The 25,125-nt window shown below is 42.8% G+C and overlaps 1 protein-coding gene across 1 annotated transcript in view; it reads right to left on the reverse strand.

The window, feature by feature from the left end:
• Positions 1 to 25,125, reverse strand: part of LOC307121190 (uncharacterized protein) — a 72,552-nt gene that overhangs the window by 23,049 nt on the left and 24,378 nt on the right. The window contains exons 5-6 of the mRNA XM_079808682.1: positions 24,241 to 24,519; positions 11,239 to 11,364 (exon numbers count right to left, since the gene is read on the reverse strand). Of these exons, the coding sequence (XP_079664808.1) occupies positions 11,239 to 11,364; positions 24,241 to 24,519 (405 nt within the window). The remainder of the gene's footprint in view (positions 1 to 11,238; positions 11,365 to 24,240; positions 24,520 to 25,125) is intronic.

The raw sequence follows: 25,125 nt of genomic DNA on the forward strand, positions 1-25,125 counted from the left end.
GCGTGTTTCTCTGCACAGGACCCAAGCACCCAGGACGTGATCATCATCCCTGGTTTCGTTCACTCCGGCACCGACACAGCGCCATGGACCCTGGATGTCTCCACAGCAGAAGACGCGAGCCAGAACCAGAGCTAGGACCTCTCCGCCCCTCCCGGTCTTCGAGATCTCCACCCGGAACCGCTTCTCCCCTCTTCGCGAGACGGAACGCGACGCTGTGGTCATCGGTACTTCCATCGTCCGGCATGTCCACGCTACCTCAGGTAAAGGCAAGGTTATCACTCACTGCTTTCCTGGTGCTCGTGTTCTCGATGTCGCTACACAGGTTCCCGAGATCCTGAACGGTGACGAGCGCATCGGAGCTGTCGTGCTGCACGCGGGAACGAACGACACCAGGCTGCGGCAGACGGAGGTTCTGAAGAGGGACTACAGGAGCCTGATCGAGACGGTGCGCAGAACATCACCTGAAGCAATGATCATCGTGTCTGGACCACTTCCCACGTACCGACTAGGACATGAAAAGTTCAGTAGATTATTTGCTCTAAATGAATGGTTAATGTCATGGTGTAATGAACAGAAGCTGCTCTTTGTAAATAATTGGAATCTGTTCAGGGAGCGACCTAGGCTCTTCCGTCCTGATGGCCTTCACCCCAGCAGAATTGAAGCGGCTCTTCTGTCGGACAACATCTCCAGGGCGTTGAACACAATATGACTAGTAAGTCAAAGTCCAAATCACAGTCTTTGCTGTCCTAACTTAATTGACATAAGTACCAATGTAGAACATTATCTAGAAACTGTGTCTATTCCTCGTTTAGTGAGGTCAAACATTAAATCTACTGTAGGATCTAGGAAAAAACTAATTGTGATTAAACCAGAAAATCTCAATATTAGTGAACAAAAACAATTTTGTCCTAACTTAATTGACATAAGTACAAATGTAGAACATTATATAGAAACTGTGTCTATTCCTCGTTTAGTGAGGTCAAACATTAAATCTACTGTAGGATCTAGGAAAAATCTAATTGTGATTAAACCAGAAAATCTCAATAATAGTGAACAAAAACAATTTCTAAAACTAGGTCTTCTAAACATTAGATCGCTCACACCTAAGGCGGTTATTGTAAATGAAATGGTCACAGATAATAGTTTTGATGTACTTTGCCTTACTGAAACCTAGCTTAAGCCAAATGATTATTTCGGTCTTAATGAGTCTACTCCACCAGGATACTGTTATAAGCATGAGCCCCGTCTGATTGGTCGTGGCGGCAGTGTTGCAACAATCTATAGAGATATTCTTAATGTTACCCAGAAAACAGGTCACAGGTTTAATTAGTTTGAAGTACTAGTGCTAAATGTTACGCTCTTAGATGTAAGAAAGAAATCCGTATTATCTCTAACCTTGGCTACTGTATATAGACCTCCAGGGCCCTATGCTGATTTCCTAAAAGAGTTTGCAGTCTTTCTCTCAGATCTATTGGTCAACGTCGATAAAGCATTAATTGTTGGAGATTTTAACATACACGTAGATAACAAAAATGATGCGTTAGGGGCTGCGTTTACAGATCTATTAAATTCCTTTGGGGTCAAGCAAAACGTCACTGGTCCCACTCATCGTCTTAATCACACACTAGATTTAATTATATCACATGGAACCAACCCAACCGATATAGATATTATACCGCAAAGTGATGATTTCACTGACCATTACATGGTAACTTGCATATTGCGTACTGCTGAAATCTGTCATGTAGTGCCACGTTATCGGCCAGGCAGAACAATCCTTCCAACCACTATAGATAGATTTTCAAATACCTTACCTGATCTGTCTCAGCTGCTAAGTGAACCCAAACAAACAGATGAACTAGAGGAAATGACTAGCAGTATGAGCACCATTTTCTCTAGTACATTAGAAATTGTTGCACCAATTAGATTAAAAAAGGTTAGAGAGAAAACTAAAGCACCATGGTACAACAGTGCTACACATGTAATCAAGAGAGAAACTTGTAACTTAGAGCGTAAATGGAAACAAACTAATTTAGAGGTCTTTAGAATCGCGTTGAAAGATAGTTTGTCACGTTATAAAAAGGCCCTAAAAGCAGCCGGGGCTGAGCATCTCCGCAAACTAATAGAAAATAACCAAAATAATCCAAGGTTTTTATTTAACACTGTGGCTAGACTAACAAATAAACAAGCATCGCCTGAGCAAAATATTCCGTTACAGTTTAGTAGTAATGATTTTATGAATTTCTTCACTGAGAAAATAGAAAGCATCAGAAACAAAATTGTAAATGTACAATCTTTAATGATGTCTTATGATTCAACCGCAATTATCGCCCCTCAAGAACACAGCTTTACAACTATAGGACAGGAAGAGCTAAATAAACTTATCATTGCATCTAAACCAACAACATGTTTATTAGATCCAATACCCACTAAACTACTGAAAGAGTTGTTACCTGTAGTGGAAGAGCCTCTTCTCAATATTATTAACTCGTCTTTATCTTTAGGTCATGTTCCAAGAATATTCAAGTTGGCAGTCATACAACCTCTCATTAAGAAGCCACAATTAGATCATAATAACCTAGCAAATTACAGACCAATTTCAAATCTTCCATTCTTGTCTAAAATACTAGAAAAAGTTGTGTCCGCTCAATTGTGCTCTTTTTTGCAAGAAAATTATATCTATGAAAAATTTTAATCAGGATTCAGGCCGCATCATAGCACAGAAACCGCGCTCGTTAAAATCACAAATGATTTACTTCTAGCTTCTGACCAAGGCTGTATCTCAATACTAGTTCTACTCGATCTTAGTGCTGCGTTCAATACTATAGATCATAAAATACTTTAGATCGTACCTATCAGACCGCTACCATTTTGTCTGTCTAAATGGGGAAAAATCAAAGATAACGTCAGTAGACTATGGGGTGCCGCAAGGATCCGTGCTAGGCCCTCTGCTATTCTCAATATATATGCTGCCACTTGGTAATATTATAAGAAAACATGGAATTAATTTCCACTGTTATGCTGATGACACTCAATTATATATTTCATCACGACCAGATGAAAACGCTAAATTATCTAAACTGACAGCGTGTGTTGAAGATATTAAATACTGGATGACGTGTAATTTTCTGCTATTAAATTCAGATAAAACGGAGGTATTACTTTATGGTCCAAAAAACTGCCCACAAAACCTCTCACAATACAACTTTAACTTGGAAGGATGTCCTGTCACTTTATCCCCTACAGTAAAAGACCTGGGTGTTATATTAGACCGCAACTTGTCTTTCGAAAATCATATTTCATATGTTACGAGAACGGCATTTTTCCACCCTAGAAACATTGCTAAGCTACGTAACTATCTATTTCTGATGCAGAAAAGTTAGTTCATGCATTCATGAACTCGAGACTAGATTACTGTAATGCTTTATTAGCTGGTTGTCCTGCATCATCAATAAACAAGCTACAGTTAGTCCAAAACGCAGCTGCTAGAGTTCTTACTAGGTCAAGAAAATATGATCATACAACAACACCAATTTTATCATCTCTACACTGGTTACCTATTAAGTTCCGTATCAATTACAAAGTATTGCTAATGACCTATAAAGCCCTAAATGGTTTAGCTCCAGTGTATTTAACAGATCTTCTATCGCCCTACAATCCATTGCGCTCTTTAAGATCACTAAACTCGAGGCTTCTGGTCTTTTCTAGTATATCTAAGTCCACTAAAGGAGGGAGGGCATTTTCACATTTAGCTCCTAAACTCTGGAATAGTCTTCCTGATATTGTTTGAGGTTCAGACTCGCTGTCCCAGTTTAAAACTAGATTAAAGACGCATCTCTTTAGCCAAGCATTCACATTATAATTACCTTTTATACTACAGTTAAATCGGATCAAAAGCATTAATATTCTGAACAGCAGCTATGCTAATTATTTCTCATCTGCTTTTCTGTTGTTATCTCGGGACACTAGTCCCGAGGAAAATAGTTTGTCAGCTCCAGTTTGTATCCAGCCTCTCATGGAGACTTCAGATGCCCCAACACCTTTTCAAATATTTTTACATTAACATACAATAGTCAAAACCTATTTATTTTTATAACCTATAGATTATGATTTAAAGGACCATATGTCAATATATGTTTACCTTGAGTCCTGTAACCGTGTAGGGAGGTGGGCACCAATTTATTTGGGTTTACCCACTCCTAAGTTTTCTCCTGTTTATGTTTTTTTTTAGTTAGGGAGAGAGGTAAGAGTTATTGTCTTTCTTTTTAACTTTCCTTGTTAGGGACTTTAGTTAACTTAATACCCTTTAGTAAGAGACTGTTTTGTTTGTTATTTTGGCCTTGCCCTCTCCTGACGATTTGGTTATTTACATCTGCTTTATGTTTTCTGTTCCTTATGTTATTCCTGAATTTATGTTAACCCCTTTAATAAAACACTGGTTAACTAGATTCCTGTTCTGATCTTTTGTTTGAGTGTCAGTAAAAATCTTAGGGAACCTTTTTACTAAAAACAACAAGTGTAATAAGAGTGAAAAGAGCTGGGAAAGTGGACGAGGAGATTCCTCAACGTTTATTTATTCATTTATGTAATTATAATTATAATTTTTCTTTTGTAACTCCCTTCCTAAAACCCTAGATTTGGGGTGGCCTTAACAAAAGGGGGCTCGTCCTATGATTTTCCTTGTGTACTAATTTCTTTCTCTTTTTTTTTCCACACTACGTGACAATTGTGTGTTTGTCATTGCAAAATTTAGGATTCGTCGTTAGCAACGCAACTTTGGTGAGTACTACTCCTTTCTTGATTTTCTGGCTGTTTTCTTCACTGGGTAGAGAGGAGAATATTAGTAAGACAATCTAAAGATGGACTTTGATCTGATTTTGTTTACTCTTGCACCAACTATTGAAGTCTTTAACCGCTGTAGAAAGAGAGATCTTTTGCTTATAGCAGATTTCTTTAGAATTAACATTCCTAAGGAGGCCACTAAACAAGTCATTAAAGATGAGCTGTTTGACAAATTAGTAATTGAAGGCATTTTGCTGAGGCAAAGCGATGATAATGAGGGGGTAGAACGACTTGAGGCTGTAGCAGGTAAAGAAGTGGTTAGGGTAAGTACACTTAATACTGATGCTATGGTTTTGCAGAACCCTATGTTAGCAGTGAGGTTAAAGGAGTTAGATCTAGAGATAAAGAAGCAGGAGTGTGAAGCTCAAGTGATTAAATTGAGAACTGTTGAAGCAGAAGCCGATAGGGATATTAAGTTGAGAGAACTCGCTTTTAGAAGCTCAGCGTGTGGCTGCGCAACCCGTCCCTTTACCGCGTACCAAAACCCAATCGATTTCCTCTCCTGTGTCAACGGTAGCTAGTCCTTTGGTTGTACAGTCTAGCCACGTATCTGCTGATGTTCATTTTGATCCCAGCAGATATATTAAACTGGTACCACCATTCAGAGAAGCGGAAGTCGATTCCTACTTATTTCACTGCGTTTGAGCGGGTTGCAGGAAAGTTAGGGTGGTCGAGAGATATGTGGGCTCTTTTACTGCAGTGTAGTCTCACAGGAAAGGCACAGGAAGTTTGTTTGTCTTTGTCAATTGAGTCTTCTCTTGACTATGACACAATTAAAACCGCTGTTTTACGTGTGTATGAGCTCGTCCCTGAAGCATACCGACAGAAATTTCGGCATCATGAGAAAACAGCCTGACAATCTTATGTCGGGTTTGCGAGGGAGAAGAAGGTTCTCTTTGATAAGTGTGTCTATCTAATAAGATAACGACCCTGGAGCAGTTACAGGAGTTAATTGGCCATTGGCATACAAGGCAGACGCGGCCTGTCCGCAGGACCTGTAGGCCTTCGCAGTCAGACTGGAAGAAAACCTACAAGCCTTGGACGGGAGACGAGGGTTTCAATTGATGTAATAATTTCAATTGATTTAATAATTATTTGAATTTTATGTTTTAACATTGTTCAAAACACATTTTTAAATAGATGACTGAATTACTGTTCCCTTTCAGTTGGTCACGTTCGACAATTGGGATCACTTCAGAGAGCCCCTATCAGCTTCGAGATATAGAGAACGGGCCAATGGGCCATTGGCGTGCGAGATTTGCATCTCGCCCTGTGCACAGCCTGCACTATTTCCTGTGTGTTGCCGCGGTCTGCCCTGAGTGCTTCAGCACTTCTGAAAAGAGCGTTTCCTCACAAAAAGAGCAACACGGGTGTGACACTGCGTCTTTTTCAAGATGTCATTCCACCCGTGCGTTTCTGGATGCGGTCGTTCCCTGTCGGCCGCTGACGGTCACAATCGCTGTCTCACGTGCCTGGGCATTCAGCACGCTGAGGCAGCTTTTGTGGATAGCTCATGTTCTCACTGCGGGAACATGATTATCTCTGCGAGACTCGCCTACCTCCGGGAAGGTGGAGTCCCCCTCCCCATACCTCGATCTAGAGCTATCTCCCAAGAAAGACCTATTTTGATGGATGGCCGGGTTGACCTGAGGATTACGTTCAGGGCAAACCCGCAAAGCGTACCTCCGCGGGCCCCTGATCCCTCACAAGCGCCGCAGCCGGTGGTGCTTCCGGAGGAAACCGCTGGCCCCTCCCATGGGCGGTCGGCGATGACCTTCGGGGCACCCGCGACCACCTCCAACTGCCGTGGTGACCCTCGTCTCCCGTCCAAGGCTTGTAGGTTTTCTTCCAGTCTGACTGCGAAGGCCTACAGGTCCTGCGGACAGGCCGCGTCTGCCTTGTATGCCAATGGCGTTGCTTCAGGTGCACCAGGCCCAGGCACTCATGGACATGCACGAGGGTAGGCCTGACTTTGCCCAGCAGTTCTCGGCCGCCCAGAAGCAGACGGAGGCTATCAAACACATCCTGCCCCGGCGGTCCGCTGCTGCCTCCACCCCGCCGCCGGCCGCAGCGCATTTGTTTGCCTGTCGCTGAGGACGTCGACCTGCTGCCGCCCCCGCTCCTGCCCCAGCCCAGCAGCAGCCTCCACCCGGGTGTAGGCATGGAGCCGGCCGCGGGAAGGATGTCCAGCCCGCTCAGGCCGCTGGCAAGCCAGGTGGCAAGCGCCGTCGTAAGAGACCCTGAGACGGGCCACCCAGAGATGTCGGAGATTGCTCTTCAGGAGATGGCTGCAGCACCACTCCTTCCCCCGGAGGAGGGCTGGGGGAAAATCATTTGTTCTGTTGTTTCTGTTCAGTACCCAAATTATCAATAAAAGAGCAGTTTCCGACATCTCTGGGTGCCAAGAGAGCGTGTCTGGCGGTATTCGACGCTACCATGCCTTTCCCCCCTCAGACGCCTCTCCCTTCGCCAGCAGGGGGCGTTGGCTGTCGGGACGCACACAATGTGCCTCCTCACACTCGCCCGTCCCCTCAGCGGATGCAGGTTTGTGTGCCTCACAGTCAGACCCCTCCTCGGACCACTTCCATTTCTCTACTTGTTGAGACTGTTTTCCAAGATGGCTCCTGTCTGTATATGCGTAATGTACTGTCTTTATAAAGTATCTTATTAAACTATTTGTACGCTTACAAAGTTCTCAATGCTTCGGTTTTGTCAGAATAAGTCTCGGAGCCAGATGCAAGTTCACATGGTTTATTTTAGAGGAGTAAAGAGAGGGTCAGATGAAGCACAACAGTCACAGTCCACGGCACAGAGACCACCCGCGGCGTCCCACGAAGTAATCCACTCTGGTCGGTGACCGGGAAGAAATCCTCACACGCAAGAGACTGACGATAACCTCAGAACACTGGACAGAAGGCAAAACAACGTCCGACAGAAAAGGCAGCTCACAGGAACCTGGATGATACTGGATCTCGCCTGAAAACAAAGCGCACCAGTAATACCAGAAAACAGAGCACAGTTCACTCGAGGTCAAGTTCACGATATCCACAGGCGGGTAAACTCTGGGCTAAGACTAGCCTCCAGATGCCTGCGATGAACCTGAAGAAACAGCAAGAACTACCGACTGGACTAGGACAGCGAGACTGAGACCAACCAAGACAATGAGCACGCGACGGGAGACAGGACAGAGTGCTATAAAAAGAGAACAGCTGATGAGACACAACAGGTGAACAATTACTGAAACGAGCGGGAGGAGCCAGTGAACCCGTGAGGAACCACCACCAACAGGTAAGACATACATACACACACGATCACCCAGGAGTCCTGACAGGTTTGCATGTAGGGACCCTCATTATGCTACCGTGTTAGTGTGAGGCTATTTTGAGCCTTGTTAGTGGTATTAAAGGGGTGGTAAACCACGATTTCACTTTTCTAACTTTAGCTAGTGTGTAATGTTGCTGTTTGAGCATAAACAACATCTGCAAAGTTACAACGTTCAAAGTTTAAAGCAAAGGGAGATATTTGCTTTTAAAGAAATCAATTTCTAAGGACTACAGCAAACGGCCGGTAGGGACTACTAGACATTCCTCCAGGGTCTCTGACATCACCAGCCCCAATATTTACATAAACCCCTCCTCCGAGAATATTAATTAAGGGGGGAGAGGCCATTTTGTATCGCCGCGGGGAAGCGTTGTTGTGGTATAGTTAGTAGGCTGGAGTGTTGTTGCCGCAATGCCGACGAAACGCTGTTATTTTCATCCGGATTGCAGGTCCACTTTGTTCAGCCTTCCTAGGGATGGGGGTGCATTCCAGTGTGTTTAACATACAACATGTTATATGCATGTGTGTATGAGACAGAGGGGAACAGGTCGCATTTGCAGCAGATATATGCTGCCCATCATAAATCAAAGCACAAGACAGACAGGGGTCGGAGATGAAGACCGGAAAATGTGACATAATAGACAATATTCATCTGTATTTGCAATACATGAGCCGCGGTTCAGCTGCGCGAGACAAACACTGCCAGTGTGAATGCACAACGGGTGCGCGCGGCTCCCGCTGCACATCTCACGGAGGAAAGCTTCCACAATCTTCGAGAGTTCAATGAAGGATTCGCACAACGGCTTGTCCTGAAAGATGGATTTAAAAACAGAAGCTGTTTATGGGCCACAACCTGTAAGTATGATTTATTTTTCGTCGATGTGTTTTCCTGTAATAGTTAGTATTTTTAATTGTACATTGTAGCAAGGAAGTAAACAGATGACAACGCTGTTTGGCTCTGCAAACCAGTTTGTTAAATGCTCATTCATACTTAACGTTATCTGACAAACACCTAACGTTACAAACTTTTTTTAAAATCTCAACAGCGAACTTGGCATTAGTGTAAATTATTCTTTGATTAGAACTTTTATGTATTGTTTATCTACATGCTTGTTTATCTACAGGCATGCTAAACATGGTTCTGTGTTTGATTTGGCTACTTGTAAAGCCAATGTTTGTTGTTCGTTTTGGGTTAAAAGTTCTTGCGACAGATATTTGGCTATAATCGTTCTAAAAATACAAAAGTAACAGTGCCATTCAGTAGCGATCACTATAGATCCGCAGTCTTTACTCTTGAGGTCTGAACAGGTTCTGCTCGATCATCTTCACTAAAATTGTCTGGGTCTGATTCGGGCTCAAATTGGTATGGTTTTATTGACGGCATTGTTTCTAATACTACCCAAAGCACAGTCTACCAGTAAAAGGTAATGGGTGTGACGTTTCCGACAAACGTGCACTAGGCGGTTGGCGAATCACAACACACTGGGCCAGCTAACCAATCTGAGCCCATTGCGTATTTTTGAGGGACTGGCTTCATACAACCCGGAAATCAGACCATTTTTACAATGAGGGACAGAGCAGTGTAGAATAAAGGTCAAATATATGAAAAATAAAGATTTTTTTTTTTAAAAACGAAGCATGAACACATGTTACAGTGCACCCCACAAACACAATCAAGCCTTCGAAAGAATGTGTTTTACCACCCCTTTAACTAGCGTTTTAATTTTACTTATTATATGCCCCATATACTAGCGTTATAAGCTAATCTGTTTTTAGAGATAAAACTCTTTACATTCGATTTTCATGAAAACGCATCCCAGAGAACGATCTACTCGGTAACCATGTGTTAATTACCCCTAGGTTCACCGGAGTTGTCCTTTAAGAGTCCAGGTTGAAAATATGCAAAGTCTAATAGGATAAACACAAATAAAATTAGTTTGAAATACTCAAAAAGCTGATGCAAATAGTTGCCTCAATTTTGAGTACAACGGGCACAGTATTTTTTACAGCTTAAAGTGAACTTTTTAAATATTCAATGCTGTGCATTTATATAAAAAAATCTTAATTTTGAGTCAGATATCTCTAGAACTATGAAACTTCGGCAGACGTTCAAACACATGCGTGCCCAGTGGTGCAACAAGATGAGAGACAGACACCTGACCCAAAGATAGGGGGTTTGAGTCCCGCGTGGGGCGACACAATGTAATGTTGTGTCATTTCAATTCTTTTATTATCCGGGTAAGTGTTGTACTTATCTTTCTATTCTTTCTTTCTTTCTTTCTTTCTTTCTTTCTTTCTTTCTTTCTTTCTTTCTTTCTTTCTTTCTTTCTTCCTTCCTTTTGGATTAGAAAAAAGTGTTTTTTGTTCATTGTTGTTCATCTGAACTTCTGTTCATTTTTAGTTCATCCTCCTACCTGTACTTCTGAACTTATCTTTTCCTCATGTACATTCTATTTCTGCTGTTTTTTCTCTTCTGGCTCTGCACTGCACTACAGCCCCTTCTCGGGCTTGGCCCCATAAAACTGCTTGCAGTTCTTGTTTTATTTGTCTCCTGTGGCTTGTCTTCAGATCAGTTTTGACTTGTTTTTCCTTTTTTATTTTTTATTATTATAATTTTTTCTCCAGTCATACAGATTCCCTGGCGGCAAACTTTGTTTTTTACTACCCAAGGCGGTCATTGACTGTGGACCTAGCTCTTGCTTCTGTTTGTTTCTCCTCCCAATAAACTGTATTACCCTGCAAATTGAATCCTCCTCTTTCTGAACCTTGACATGTTCACACTGAATCACATTCACACTCACACCACAAGATAATATAAACTAACACATTATTTGATATACTGCTTCAATATTCATGTTTTGTTTTGTACTCATCATTGAATACAAGATGCTTCATTTTAAATACTAAGTATCTGCTAAATGTGTTTCATGTTGGGTAGTGTATTTTTTATAAAAATCTATTTAAAGTCCCTCATTATAAAACAAAACAACATATCCTTTTTTATATTTTTAATCTTTACTGTAGCATAACAATGCCCAGGATTTTTCTTTTAGCTTTATCAGCTGTAATACTTACGCATTTGACTTTTTAGTTCAGCGATCCGGCGGCGATAGTATATCACAGCAGCTGCAGCTACAGCTCCAATCACCAGAATAACAGGAACAACAATCCCTACTACAGCTCCTGCAGACCAACCTGAACCTGAAACAGATACAGACAGTCATCATTAGTGTGAGTGAATCTGACAGTCTGATCTATATCAATATGAATCTGATTCTGTTTAAGGAGTGAATCATAAATGATCCTTTAATGTAACTTCAGATATCATGATTCTCACTGTGTTCATCTCCTGTATTACTGTGTGTTACAGCAGGTGTTTGATGTGAACATAGGACTGATTTCAATAAAAAACATTACACACTGTTGAGGCTATCCTATAAGCCTCGGCATGGATGGCATGGTGTTCTCAACTCATAGCAAAGGAAGCCAAGTCCAAGCATTAGCTTTCTTTTCTCATTTATTACAAAAGTAGAAAGGGTATTTTCCATCAGATGATTCTTCACCCAGTGTGGCTATAAATAAAATGCTGTTGTGCTGTTGGTGGAAAGGGTACTGACGGCTATGGTAAGAACTGTGTGTTCCCCGCCATCCACACCTTGTCTAACTAATTACCACACCAGTAAATATACCCAACTCCCAGTGAAGTGCCACACCTAGTGCAATGCGCCCCCAGTGGCTAAAATAAGTAATAACTAAATTAACATGTCTAAAAGTGAATATAAATGGCTCCTACACGCAGTAAATGCAGATTAAACAGTTTACAAACCTTCAGAAATCGTCTCAGGTTATGACTATAACCATAGTTCCCTGAGAAGGGAACGAAACACTGCGTCCACTAGGGACAGCTTTGGGAACGCCCACAGCGTGATAGCGTCTGATGCACGTATGTCAACTCAGCCAATGGCGAGAGTGAGCGTCACGGGCGGGTGACGTCACGTCCAGGAAAGGATAAATATACATCCGGTCCGATCGCACTTCAGCTAAACTGCCGAAGCAAGGGATCACAGGGATGCAGGGAGTATGGCAAAGGGACGCAGTGTTTCGTTCCCTTCTCAGGGAACTATGGTTATAGTCATAACCTGAGACGTTCCCTTTCGAGGGAACTTCACACTGCGTCCACTAGGGACAGTGGTGAAACTGTGGTACATTCAAGACAGGAGCACTGAAGAACCTGGAGCACATTCCAGGTCAAGATCATAGTATCTCACAAACGTAAGAGGTGAGGACCAACCGGCCGCATCGCAGACTTCTTTGAGGGAAACCCCCGATACCAAGGCCTTAGAGGCCGCCATACTCCTAGTAGAGTGGGCTTTGACAGCTAAGGGACACTGCTGATCAGAAGACCCATAAGCCAGTGAGATAGCCTCGACTATCCACTTGCTCATTGTATGTTTGGACGCAGGGAGACCCCTGTTCTGAGGTCCAAAACAAACAAACAATTGATCCGCTTTTCTCCACAGGGCAGCTCTGTGGACATAAGCATCCAGTGCTCGCACTGGACATATAAGGTTCAATCTTTCCTGGTCTGGATTAACAAATGGAGGAGGACAGAGAGCCTGCAACACTATAGGCCGTGGAACATTGGTTAACACCTTCGGAACATACCCTAATCTAGGGTAAAGGAAAGCTTTAACCATACCTGGTGCAAACTCCAAGCACGAAGGGGATATTGATAAGGCCTGAAGGTCTCCTACTCTCTTAATAGAAGAGATGGCAAGAAGGAAGATGGTTTTCAGAGTCAGAAACTTTTCTGAGATGATGTCAAGTGGCTCGAACGGAGCCGCAGATAAACCTTCCAACACTATAGCCAAATCCCAAGTAGGAACTCTAGTACGCACCGCAGGCCTCAGCCTCTTAGTGCCACGAAGGAAACGAGTTACCAACGGGTCTCTCCCCACAGTAATACCATCCACATGGGCATGGTAAGCAGAAATAGATGAAACATACACCTTTAGTGTAGCAGGGGTCAACCCAGAAGAGAATCGCTCTTGTAAAAAATCTAGCACTGAACCAACAGGGCAGTTGACTGGATCTAAATGTCGTTCTTGACACCAAGAAGTGAACAACTTCCACTTCAGGGCATATAGTCTCCTCGTGGATGGAGCTCTGGAGCTAAGAATGGTCTCCACTACCTCGGTAGAGAGACCAGACTCTATGAGCTCAGCCCCCTCAGCGGCCAAACCCATAGGTTCCACATTTCTGGGCGGGGGTGAAATATTGAGCCCTCCGCCTGAGATAGAAGATCCCTCCTTATCGGAATCTTCCAAGGTGAGCCATCGAGCAGTGTTACAAGGTTCGAGAACCAAATCCGGCTCGGCCAGTAAGGAGCTACTAGCAGTAGACTTATCCCCTCCCGGCGAACTTTCTCCAGAACTCCCTGGAGCAGAACCACTGGGGGAAATGCGTACAGACGCCGCCTCGGCCACGTCTGTACCATGGCATCCAGTCCCAGAGGAGCTGGATGTGTCAACGAGAACCAGAGTGGACAGTGCGTCGTATTCTGAGACGCAAACAGATACACTTCCGCCTGGCCGTAAATCTCCCAAATGAGCTTCACCACCTCGGGGTGAAGTCTCCATTCCCCTGGCCTCAGCCCCTGTCTCGACAGGATGTTCGCTCCAATATTCTGGGCCCCCGGGATAAAGATTGCTCTCAAGGAGAGTAACTTCCCCAGAGACCACAGGAGGATCTGGTGCGCTAGTTTGCACAGTGGGCGCGAACGCAGACCCCCCTGACGATTTACATAGGAAACCACCGATGTGTTGTCCGTACGGACCAACACATGATGGCCCCTCAGGTCCGGGAGGAAGAACTTCAAAGCATTGAAGACTGCCATCATCTCCAGGCAGTTGATGTGCCACGAAAGATGATGGTCCCCCCACAGACCCTGAGCTGAGCGGCCTTCCATTACCGCTCCCCAGCCCGTGAGAGAGGCATCTGTCGTCAGGGTGACTCGACGACATAGTGCCCCCAGCACCGGACCCTGGGACAGGAACCAGGCTTTCTTCCATATGACCAAGGCGCGGAGACACCGCCACGTGATCTTGATCATACGAAAAGGGTTCCCCTTCGGGGAAAACCCTGTGGTCCTGAGCCACCACTGTAAGGGCCTCATGTACAGCAGGCCAAAAGGAATCACGTTGGACGCCGCTGCCAATAACCCCAGCAACTTTTGAAACTGCTTGACAGTGAATGACTGGCCTAGTTTGACTCTCTTTATAGCTGACAGAATCGCAGCAATGCGCGTGGGTGAAAGCACTGCCCGCATTGCTACGGAATCCCAAACCACGCCTAGGAAAGTGGTCCTCTGTACTGGAGAAAGCACACTCTTCTTCGCGTTCAGCCTCAACCCCAACTTTTGAATATGCGCGAGGACGACATCTCGATGCCGAACCGCCATCTCCTGCGACTGTGCCAGAATCAGCCAGTCGTCTATATAGTTCAGAATGCGTATGCCCTGCAGCCTGAGCGGGGCCAGAGCTGCATCTACGCATTTCGTGAACGTGCGGGGTGAGAGAGCTAGACCAAATGGAAGAACCCGATACTGGTACGCTTTGCCCCCGAAAGCGAACCTCAGGAACTTCCTGTGTTGTGGAAGGATGGAGACATGGAAGTATGCGTCCTTCAGATCTATTGTGACAAACCAATCCTCGGATCTGATTTGGGTCACAATCTGACTTAGCGTCAGCATCTTGAATTTTAGTTTCCTGACCGTACAATTCAGACGACGAAGATCTAATATGGGGCGCAACCCTCCATCGTTTTTTGGAACCAAGAAGTACCGGCTGTAAAAACCCGACTCTCTGTTCTGTACAGGGACCTGTTCTATAGCCTCCTTTTTTAACAAGGTTTCTACTTCCTGTTCCATTATCAGAGCCTGCTCGGGACGTACTGATGTTACCAGCACTCCGTTAAAACGAGGTGGGTGGAACCCAAACTGAATTCTGTACCCCTTTTCTACCGTCTGCAGGACCCATAGCGATATATTTGGTAGACGTTTCCATTCTGCCAGAAAATCTACTAAGGGAACCAGCCTCTCGAGGCTGGTCTCTGATATTTCCACTGCAACCATCTCGGTGGCCTGAAGCATACTGGCAGCACCTAACCGATCTGGCTGCGTTTCTAACCTCCTTGGAGGCTGCGAGTGTGACACCTTGTCCTGTGGACGCCGAGTCACGAGCTCGCTGGAAACCGCTGCGCCCCGAAGCACCAAGGGTGGCGGGGTTGGCAGAACGGTCCCCTGAGGGCAACGAAGTGGAGTGGGCACCGTATACTGAGGTGAACACCAATCCACCCCGCAGGGGGGCGCCCTCGGAGACCTGACGCTGCTGGCGTCAGGACCTCTTTTGGCCTGAAGCCATCTTCGCCTGAAGCACGACCCTCAGGTCGGTCTTCGGCTTAGAAGGCTTCGGCTGAGAGTGCCGACCTGGCCCACCGTATCTCTGAGGTGGAGCACGAGATGCGACACTCTCTTTTTGCTGCTGCCTGTACGAAGAGCTAGACGGCTGGGGCTGCTCACGCCCAGCAGCCCCAGAGGGTTGGTGGCGGCGCGGGAGATATTTTTTAAAAGCCTCCGCTTGCTTTTTATTCTCCTGAAATCTGTCGACGACTTCATTTACAGCGTCGCCGAACAGACCAGCGGGTTCAACTGGCGCATCAAGGAGAAAAGCCCTGTCTTTATCCTTAATATCAGATAAATTGAGCCACAGATGTCTCTCTGCCGCCACCAAGGCTGCCATAGACCGCCCAATAGCTCTAGCGGTCTCCTTGGTGGCTCTCAGAGATAAATCTGTGGCCCGACGCAGTTCGCGCACTGCCTCAGGGCTCACTATTTCGCCGCCATCCAAATCCCCCAGCAGTTCAGCCTGGTACGCTTGCAAAATACTCATTGTATGCAAACATGCACCAGCCTGCCCTGCTGCCGTGTACGCTTTCCCCACTAGCCCTGATGTTGTTTTTAATGGTTTAGTGGGGAGCGTGGGGGCCTTCAGGGACGATGCTGAAGTAGGGGACAGATAACTAGCAAGCGTCTGATCCACTTTAGGCATCGCCCCATAACCATATTCTTTCAGCCCCCTTATATCACTGTATGTTTTTACTTGAGGGCTGAAAAGACGTGATGAATATGGTTTCTTCTATGATCTACACAGCTCACTGTGTAAATCAGGAAAGAAAGGAAGACCCCGTGGTGAAGGTGACACATTTGACGTCAAAAAGCGCTCGTCTAATTTGCTTTTCGGACGAGCGCCTTGTTTCTCGGCTGGCCAATCAATATTTAACTTCGCCACAGCGCGAGTAATCACCTCCACCAGCTCTTCGTGTGCGGGGGAAAGAGATGGCGAATCATCTTCCCCCAATCCGACGCTCAACACATCCACCTCCTCAGAGCTGGAGTGTTGAAGCGACGGGCTCTCACTCTGGGCGGAAGAAGCCGCAGCGCGGGCTTCCGACACCAGAGATTGAGCGACAGATCTCCCGGGTGAAGGCAGAGAAAGAGCGCTCGCGCTCGTCTCAAACCCTGCCGAGAGATCCATCTGCGAACCCCATGATGTCCTTCTCCGCTGTGCCTCAGCAGCAGCGGGTCCAGAACCAATGGGAACGCGATCCTGATCACCCTTCTCGAAGAGTGACAGGCGGGAGCGGAGCATGCGAAGCGGCAGCTTCTCACAATGCTCACACTCAGCCCCCTCGAAGGCTGACAGAGCATGCTCCACTCCCAAACACATCACACACAAATCATGTGTATCTCCACCCGTAAGGAAACGGGGACACGGAGGAGTACACTGTTTGAATACTGATGCATTCGCCATTTTTAAACTGAGACTTATTGTGCTTTTGACGGACAACAATAAATAGACAGAGACAGTTTTCACACAGATCGCTTAGCTGAGGCAGAAAAGCTGAAGTGCGATCGGACCGGATGTATATTTATCCTTTCCTGGACGTGACGTCACCCGCCCGTGATGCTCACTCTCGCCATTGGCTGAGTTGACATAAGTGCATCAGACGCTATCACGCTGTGGGCGTTCCCAAAGCTGTCCCTATTGGACGCAGTGTGAAGTTCCCTCGAAAGGGAAGTGCAAACAGTCTTAAAGCATTTACTGCAGATGTCATGGGCTCAGTTATACATGTTCATAGATAACTAACATAATTGATCAGTGTTTTGTTAGGATTGGATTCAACCCACTTTATTTTCCTCATTCGTTTAAAATAAAATTGCATTACATATTTTGTTTGCTATTATCCTACTATCATGGAGGATATGCTGTGACTGGTATCATGTATTTCTATGCTAGGCTTCCATTAAAAAGAGGTGCAATACTCCAGATAAAAAAAAAAAAAAAAACCTGTTTAATACAGTTGATATAAATACAATCTTGGGATGCTTTTTGATGCACAATAAGTTGCAAACAGAATACAGTGACATTAAAAGTTTGTATTGTGCATCTTTAAGACACCATTTTAATCAGTCTAAGTAACTGTTATTTCCCGAGTACGCACTTACATATAATTTAGGCTATAGAGAGTAATTCAATGCGTATTTGGCGTCCGGGGGGAGGGCTTCGAGCTCGGAATTAGGCCCGAACCTAGAGTACCAAACCCCCCCCCCGTATATGTAAGTGGTTTTAGAATTAAAAGGTGTGGCGAAGGGGTGGTGGAAGGGTTGCTGATAACTGTCAACAAACGGAGGTAGGACTGCTGGGTGTATACCTCTATTGTTGATTAGCTGAGTGCTCTCCACCTGTGTCAATTATCTGAACGTACTTCTCCCGAACCTTGTTTATAAAACATAATTTATCACATTGTGTCACTCAATGTATAGCCTCAATAAGAAATATGATTTATAGCCTATAAAGATGTGTAGTAGCGAGCCGCTCATTCCGCTCAGGGCCACTATCACCCAGAATGCCCTGTAACATGCTGGTTCGAAAATATGTGAAATAATATAAGGCTGCCCCAGAAGTTTTTTTTTTTTAATAGTTGTTCATTTAAGCCATTTGTCGACTAAACACCTTTTTTTATTACAATTAATTTAATTACATAAATATAGGCTACTGGAGAGAATTCTAAACCTTACTTTTTTTGTTGTTGTTGTTGAACTATTTCGTCTACATTTATACATTACTGGTTAGTACTGTTAGTAGGCATACTAATAAACCTGAACTCACCGATATAAAAACTATTGTATTTTGTAAAAAAAAATGTGTAGCAAACTACATATACACTGAAAAAAATTATTATGGCCCGATTAAATTAAGCATAATTAATTTGTGCTCGTTTAAATAATTTAAATTTAGTTGTTTGATTTTAATAAAAAAAATTATTTGGTTCTATGGGAATTGCATGTGTTTTTGTTTAAATTGAGATCAAATAAATTGATTGCAACCACTTACTATAAAAATGTTTAGTAAATTCAACGAATCCTTTTTTTCAGTGTACATAAACACTCTTTTCAAAAAGCATCTTGAGATTGTAGCTATTTATATAAACTAGATTAAACATTTGTTTTTTTTTTAGAAATCTGGAGTAGCCTGTTGCACCTCTTTTTAATGGAAGCCTATAGCATAGAAACACACATGCTACCAGTCACAGCATATCCTACATGATAGTAGGATAATAACAAACAAAATATGTAATGCAATTTTATTTTGAACGAATGAGGAAAATAAAGTGGGTTGAATCCAATCCAAGCAGCTCTAAATGATTTTTAGAATAGCAGTTACAGAATAATCGGCCATCCTTCTAAAGGCACTCCATCTGCGCTTGAGCTGTTGAATGCTCTGTTGATAATTTAAACATGTTAATTACACAAATAAAATGTTTATTAAGTGAAGCAAAGATTTTGCTGAAAGATCCACAACATAAAAGAGCGCACGGTTTATCCATCGATCAGATGCACGTGGAAGTTGTGTTCATTGCTATAGCAACAGTAGACTCCAGGTGCAGTGCAGTGTTTCAGAACGAAACAAACAATCATGAGAAAAATAAGTCGTGATCATGAGAAAATATTATCCATGGCCGTTTAGGGCTTCCGTATTCAGATGCTCACTTGTGTTTATTTTGCGCTGTTACTGGTAGGCTATAGGCCTTTATCACAGAGGAATCGAATACCGGAAGTGCGCGTCGAAGCAGTGTGCTGATTCTTCCGGTTATGCATGTTTTCAATGTGCTGTGAACACCTAGCTGAACAAACGACCATTAAAATAAGCATCTGGAGGATGATTTAAAAATCCGGACATTTTCCGAGACAGGAGAAGAGATAAACTGATCATTACTGTGTACAGGATTTTCCAAACTCTGTTGAACTTGTCGTTTTTTAATCCGACATAAGCCGAGGGTCGTAAACATACGTGATTATTTCACCACACGGTGTCAGTGCACGTCTAAATAGTGTCCGCGATTAAGTGTGTGTGAGACCTAACGAATAAGATCTGATTGAACATATTGATTTGTATTAATATTTTAGTCATTGTTCTGTCACTTTTCAGTGACAATCATTTCCCGCTCATTCATTCATCTATTTATTACAAGAAAATGAACCATGGTTTTTATTACAAATAAAATAAAACATGGTTATTGTAGTTTATCATGGTATTTTTTAGTAAAACTAATACAAATGGTAGTCAATCCACGAAAAAAAAACATGGTTACTACATTCTTACTATAATAAAACCATGGTTAACTTTCGTAAGGGTGTTTATCAGTCAAATTAATTAAAAAATGTAACAACAGGTATGAAATATGATTAGTAAGAGAAACAGTTAATGAGAAGACAATCACTGGACTGCGGCAGGTTAGAAATGTATTTATTATTCAGAATGCACATTTGGATGGGAACATTTCAGCAGGCTGACGATATGAGACGTAAACATCCGCAGTTTGGAAATGCATAGGCCTACAACACACAAACATACAACTTCATCCCACCATATCAGTCTCACCCATGCTCTCCTCTATTTTAGTGTCAGGAAATGTTCAAATCTGAGGTAAGGATGTCATTATTTAGTATTAGAGCACGGGATCGCTGCAGTTACACCCGCGTTTTGATTGAGTCGCGATGGGACCGGAAGTAGAGGTGCACTGCTTCACTTACCGGAAATAGGAAGTGTGATAAAGGCCTATTAAGGCGGAAGAGAATATCCATTCATGTGCCGCTTCTCTTGAGCTGAGCTGCGCCACTGTCAGAGCGATCTAGCGCCACAGTGCCTAAACTGTATTTATGTTTTAGAATTTCGTAATAAAATGGATGTAATTTGAAATCTGAGACTTTGTTTCATATCAGTAGTAACAAAGGACAAAGATGATGATTGTGATTTATTAGATGGGAGGCGCGCTACAATGTTCTGTTCATTCATCAACTGAAAAATCAACTGAATGATTTAAGAATCGATATCGGTTTGTAAAAATGACAGAGGTGGACAGTAACTAAGTACATTTACTTGAGTACTGTACTTAAGTACACTTTTTGAGTATCTGTACTTTCCTTGAGTAGTATTGTTTCTGGAAACTTATGACTTTTACTTCACTACATTTGAAAGACAAATATCGTACTTTTTACTCCACTACATTTTGATCAAGGCCCTCGAAGTAGAAAGTCGTAGCCACTTTGAAAGTCAGTGGATGATTTGTTTTCTTCTTTAAAACGGGATTTTTTTTGCAGACAGCCTATCAGTAATCACTCTTGTAGGGTCACATGAAGTTCAATGATTTCTAAGTATTTTTTGAGCACCAATCAATTGATGGCAAATTCAGATGCCTAATGTGGCGTTCACACCGGACGCGATTCGCGGCAGGTTAGAAATGTATTTATTATTCAGAATGCACATTTGGATGGGAACATTTCAGCAGGCTGACGATATGAGACGTAAACATCCGCAGTTTGGAAATGCATAGGCCTACAATTCGCGCTAATCGCGCGAAGGTGGACGCGTGTACATTTTGAGAAATTCGCGCGAATCGCGCGTGACATTCACTACACAACAGACGCGAATCCGCGTCATGGGCGGGGCTTCCGCCAGCAGCTCGTCTCGTTGAGATGTGGCTGACATGGGCTGTGTTTACATGTCTTTTTTTTGTTAAAATCTACTGTTAATGTGTGACAAAACGTCGTTTTAAGACTTTTTCAGTCGATAATGTAGTTGTTTAAAGCTCAAATCTGTGGTTTATTTATATAAAGAGTGCCTATTTGAACATTTTATCTGCCGTTGTCGGAGTTGTGAGCTCCAGCGGACAGCGGCGCTCAGCGCACTTCAAAGCCGGCGAGGGCAACCTTTCCTCGGCCAGTCCTTCTGCCGTCTGCCGCTGGCTCTGATGTCTCTGTGGTGTGTCTCGAGCTATAATTCGTCTTGTAACGGCCGATCTTTGGTCTCATGGATCTATAATTTGTTCCCTGGCAAATCGTCTATGCTGAGGGCAAAGAAGTTTCATTACTTTATATTTTTAGGCTATAACTGTACGTTGCAGTTGTAACGTTAGCCTACTAGCACTGACTTTGAATGTTTGACTGCATTGTTTGCTTTATTTCATGTATAGCTTGTTATACATTACTTATACTTTTGTATTATTGATCATACATAAACTTGCATTTAACAAAAAGAGACTGGGTTGTGTTTCATGTCATTTAATGTTATCACAATGATAATCATATTGTCTGAACCAGATATTAATATACAGATTTTCTCCTCATTGTTGTCACTACTAGAGCAAGCTCCTGATTGGTTAACGCGGCGCGAAATATCCGCCAAAGTTCAGATTTTTTAACTTGAGCGATTCCCGCGATTCGCGTGAATCGCGCGTTCAAAACGCTCAATTCACGTCCTTCACGCTGCCTCAATCGCGCGAATCGCGCCGCAGAATGCCATTTCGCGTCTCTGCATTGACTTGTAAATCACTCGCGCGAATCGCGTCCGGTGTGAACGCACCATAAAATGTTGTAGTCAAAAGACTGACTAAAACTAAATCAAAATTTGCTGTGGTATGAAGTATGGTTGGTCAAATGATTTTTATAGATTTACCCGCCAAGTTGCCATAGCCTTGTGGATACAGCGCTAACGCATAGCTAACGTTCCACAATGATGTTAGTTAGCATGCAAAAACGACGTAGTTGGGCTAATAATGTTAACTGAAGTCCTTTCAGTAATATGTTTTTACATAATCCTGTCAAATAAACACAATGTAGAAACCTTTCTTTTCTAGTATGATTTTGACTTTGATAAGAGCTTTGTAACTTTTAAACAAGTATTTAAATGAGTTCAAGGTATGCTGGCATGTTATATGGAGCATGACTGGCTTAAACCACCATGATGGAACAGTGCATTCATACAACAATGCAACGATAATAAAATAATGCGTTTACTTTTACTTTTGATACTTAAAGGGTTAGTTCACCCAAAAATGAAAATTCTGTCATTAATTACTCACCCTCATGTCGTTCGACACCCGTAAGACCTCCGTTCATATTCGGAACACAAATGAAGATATTTTTGTTGAAAGCTGATGGCTGAGAAAGGCTTCAGATAGGCCTCCATTGGCATTCAGTACATTTACACTCCCAAGACGCTTAAAAGGCACTTAAAACGTCGCTACAAAGTCCATCTCACCACAGTGGCTCAACAATAATTTTACGATGTGACGACAATAGTTTTTGTGCGCAAAAAAAAATCTAAATAACACCTTTATCCAACTTGTTATTGTCTTCCGTGTGTGCCTCCACGACGCATGCGCGAGAATATGACGCAGATCCGGCGTTCGGACACATGACCCAGAAGTGATTTGTTTACAAGCAGAGGAAGATGGAGCCAATGGAGGCCTATCTGAAGCCTTTCTCAGCCATCAGCTTTCAACTAAAATATCTTCATTTGTGTTCCGAATATTATTACGGGTGTCCAACGACATGAGGGTGAGCAATTAATGACAGAATTTTCATTTTTGGGTGAACTAACCCTTTAAGTAGTTTTAAAAGCAAGTATTTCTGTACTTTTACTTAAGTAAAAATCTATCTTTACAACTTTCACTTGTAATGAAGTAATATTTAACCAATAGTACTTTTACTTTTACTCAAGTAATGGAGTTGTGTACTTTGTCCACCTCTGAAAAAGGATAATTGATTAAAAGCGAGAAAGCCCTAGTTTACTCCATAGGATTATAATGTAAAACCGACATAAGCAGCTTCAAAAAATACATCAAGTGTGAACACGCCCTAATGTGATGTTTTCCTTGCTTTACCCGATGCAAAAAGCCATGTGTTGACTTTGAAACAGAGTAGACTTTATAGTATATGCGTCTGTGGTGAAAATACTAGATTTTTGCGTCAATACATGTTTGCTTTAATGCAAACAATGCGCTGTCACTTTAATTCAGCGCGTGCAGCACAGCAAAAAATAAACTCGGTGCATAAACGATCGCCGCACTGCTGCAGACGCACCGCTCCTGGAATGCACCACCGGATCGCATCTGCGTGCAGTGTGAAAGCTGTAATCCGTTAACATGAGTACGGAAAAAATATGCACCGCATACGCACTGCAGACGGAGTATTTGTGAAACAGGCGTGAAATGTTCATAGATAACTTACATGAATGACAAGTGCGTAGTGTCATCATTTTTATTTTCTTCGTTAGGAGACTGAGAAAATGATAAATACTTGTAATAAAAATTATAGTAAAACATACAAATGCATGCAAGTTTGGTGTGATCATTACAGTAATGCATTTTAGCAATGCCATCAATCATTTAATAACTTAAAAAGAGTTGTTCTCAAGTATTAAATGTTGAAACATTGTTAGTTAAAATAATAACAATAATATTCCCTTTATGAATATCTTGTAGTCTTTTGCACCAAAATCTTTCAAACGACTAACAAATGATAACAATTCTTAAACAGTTCAATATACATTGTCTATTTTTAACAATTCAAATTCAGTGTAAGTGAGTGCTAACTTGTGTTCATTGAACTTCAGTGTTGATCTCAGAGCTCTCAACTCAATAGCATCATCATATTGGCAGATATGATCTACTCACCAGTGACAGTAACAATGAATCTTTTGTCTATGGTGCGTCTGCTGCTGATGATCTTCAGTTCATAATGTCCAGAGTCTGTGAATGTGGTGTCTGTGATGGTCAGAGATCCAGTCTGATCGTCCAGCTTCAGTCTGTCTCTGAATCTCTCATTTAATGAAAATTCAGGTATGAGAGTGTCTCCAAACATCCAATGTATAGAATCATCTTTCTGTATTTCAGTAAGACCAGTGTGTAAAGTGACAGGATCTCCCTCCATCACTGATACTGACTTCCTTTCACCTGTCACAACAAACACACAAAGAACATAAAGCTCAATTCAATCTCAGTTAAAGTTTAATTTATACAACAACTCTTCACTGCTCAGAAAGGCACATTTAGGTCTAATTAGAACATTAAAAAGTAGAAGAGAAATGTGTTCATATGATGACATGATAGTACAAGTAAACATAAGTTGACTGAACCCTAAACAAAAAATTTAAATTAAGCATCTATGATTCACGCAGACACTCCTATATCAGCACAAGCAAGAGATACGCTTTAAGGGGGGGGGGGATAAAACACACATTTTCAGTAAATCTCATGTCAATCTTGAGTGCCTATACAGTAGTAGTACTGCCAGTGGCGGCTGGTCAATAGAGGGCGCTGGGGCGCCGCCCCCATCAAAATTCCAGAAATATACATGTATACAAAAATGATATAAAAGTGAAATAAAAATAAAATTGTTTACTCATACGATGTGCTAGCTGTTAGTAAGAGCCTCAGCATTTAATAAAAACTGGCTTTGATGGGTTAACTGTTTTATATGTTCTTCAATATGTTTCATGCGGTTTCATGCATGAGGGACGCCGGACAAATGGATGTCTATCTGAGTCTAAAAATATACAG

Source organism: Gobio gobio (genome assembly GCF_949357685.1).
Source record: "Gobio gobio genome assembly, chromosome: 24".
NCBI lineage: Eukaryota > Metazoa > Chordata > Actinopteri > Cypriniformes > Gobionidae > Gobio > Gobio gobio.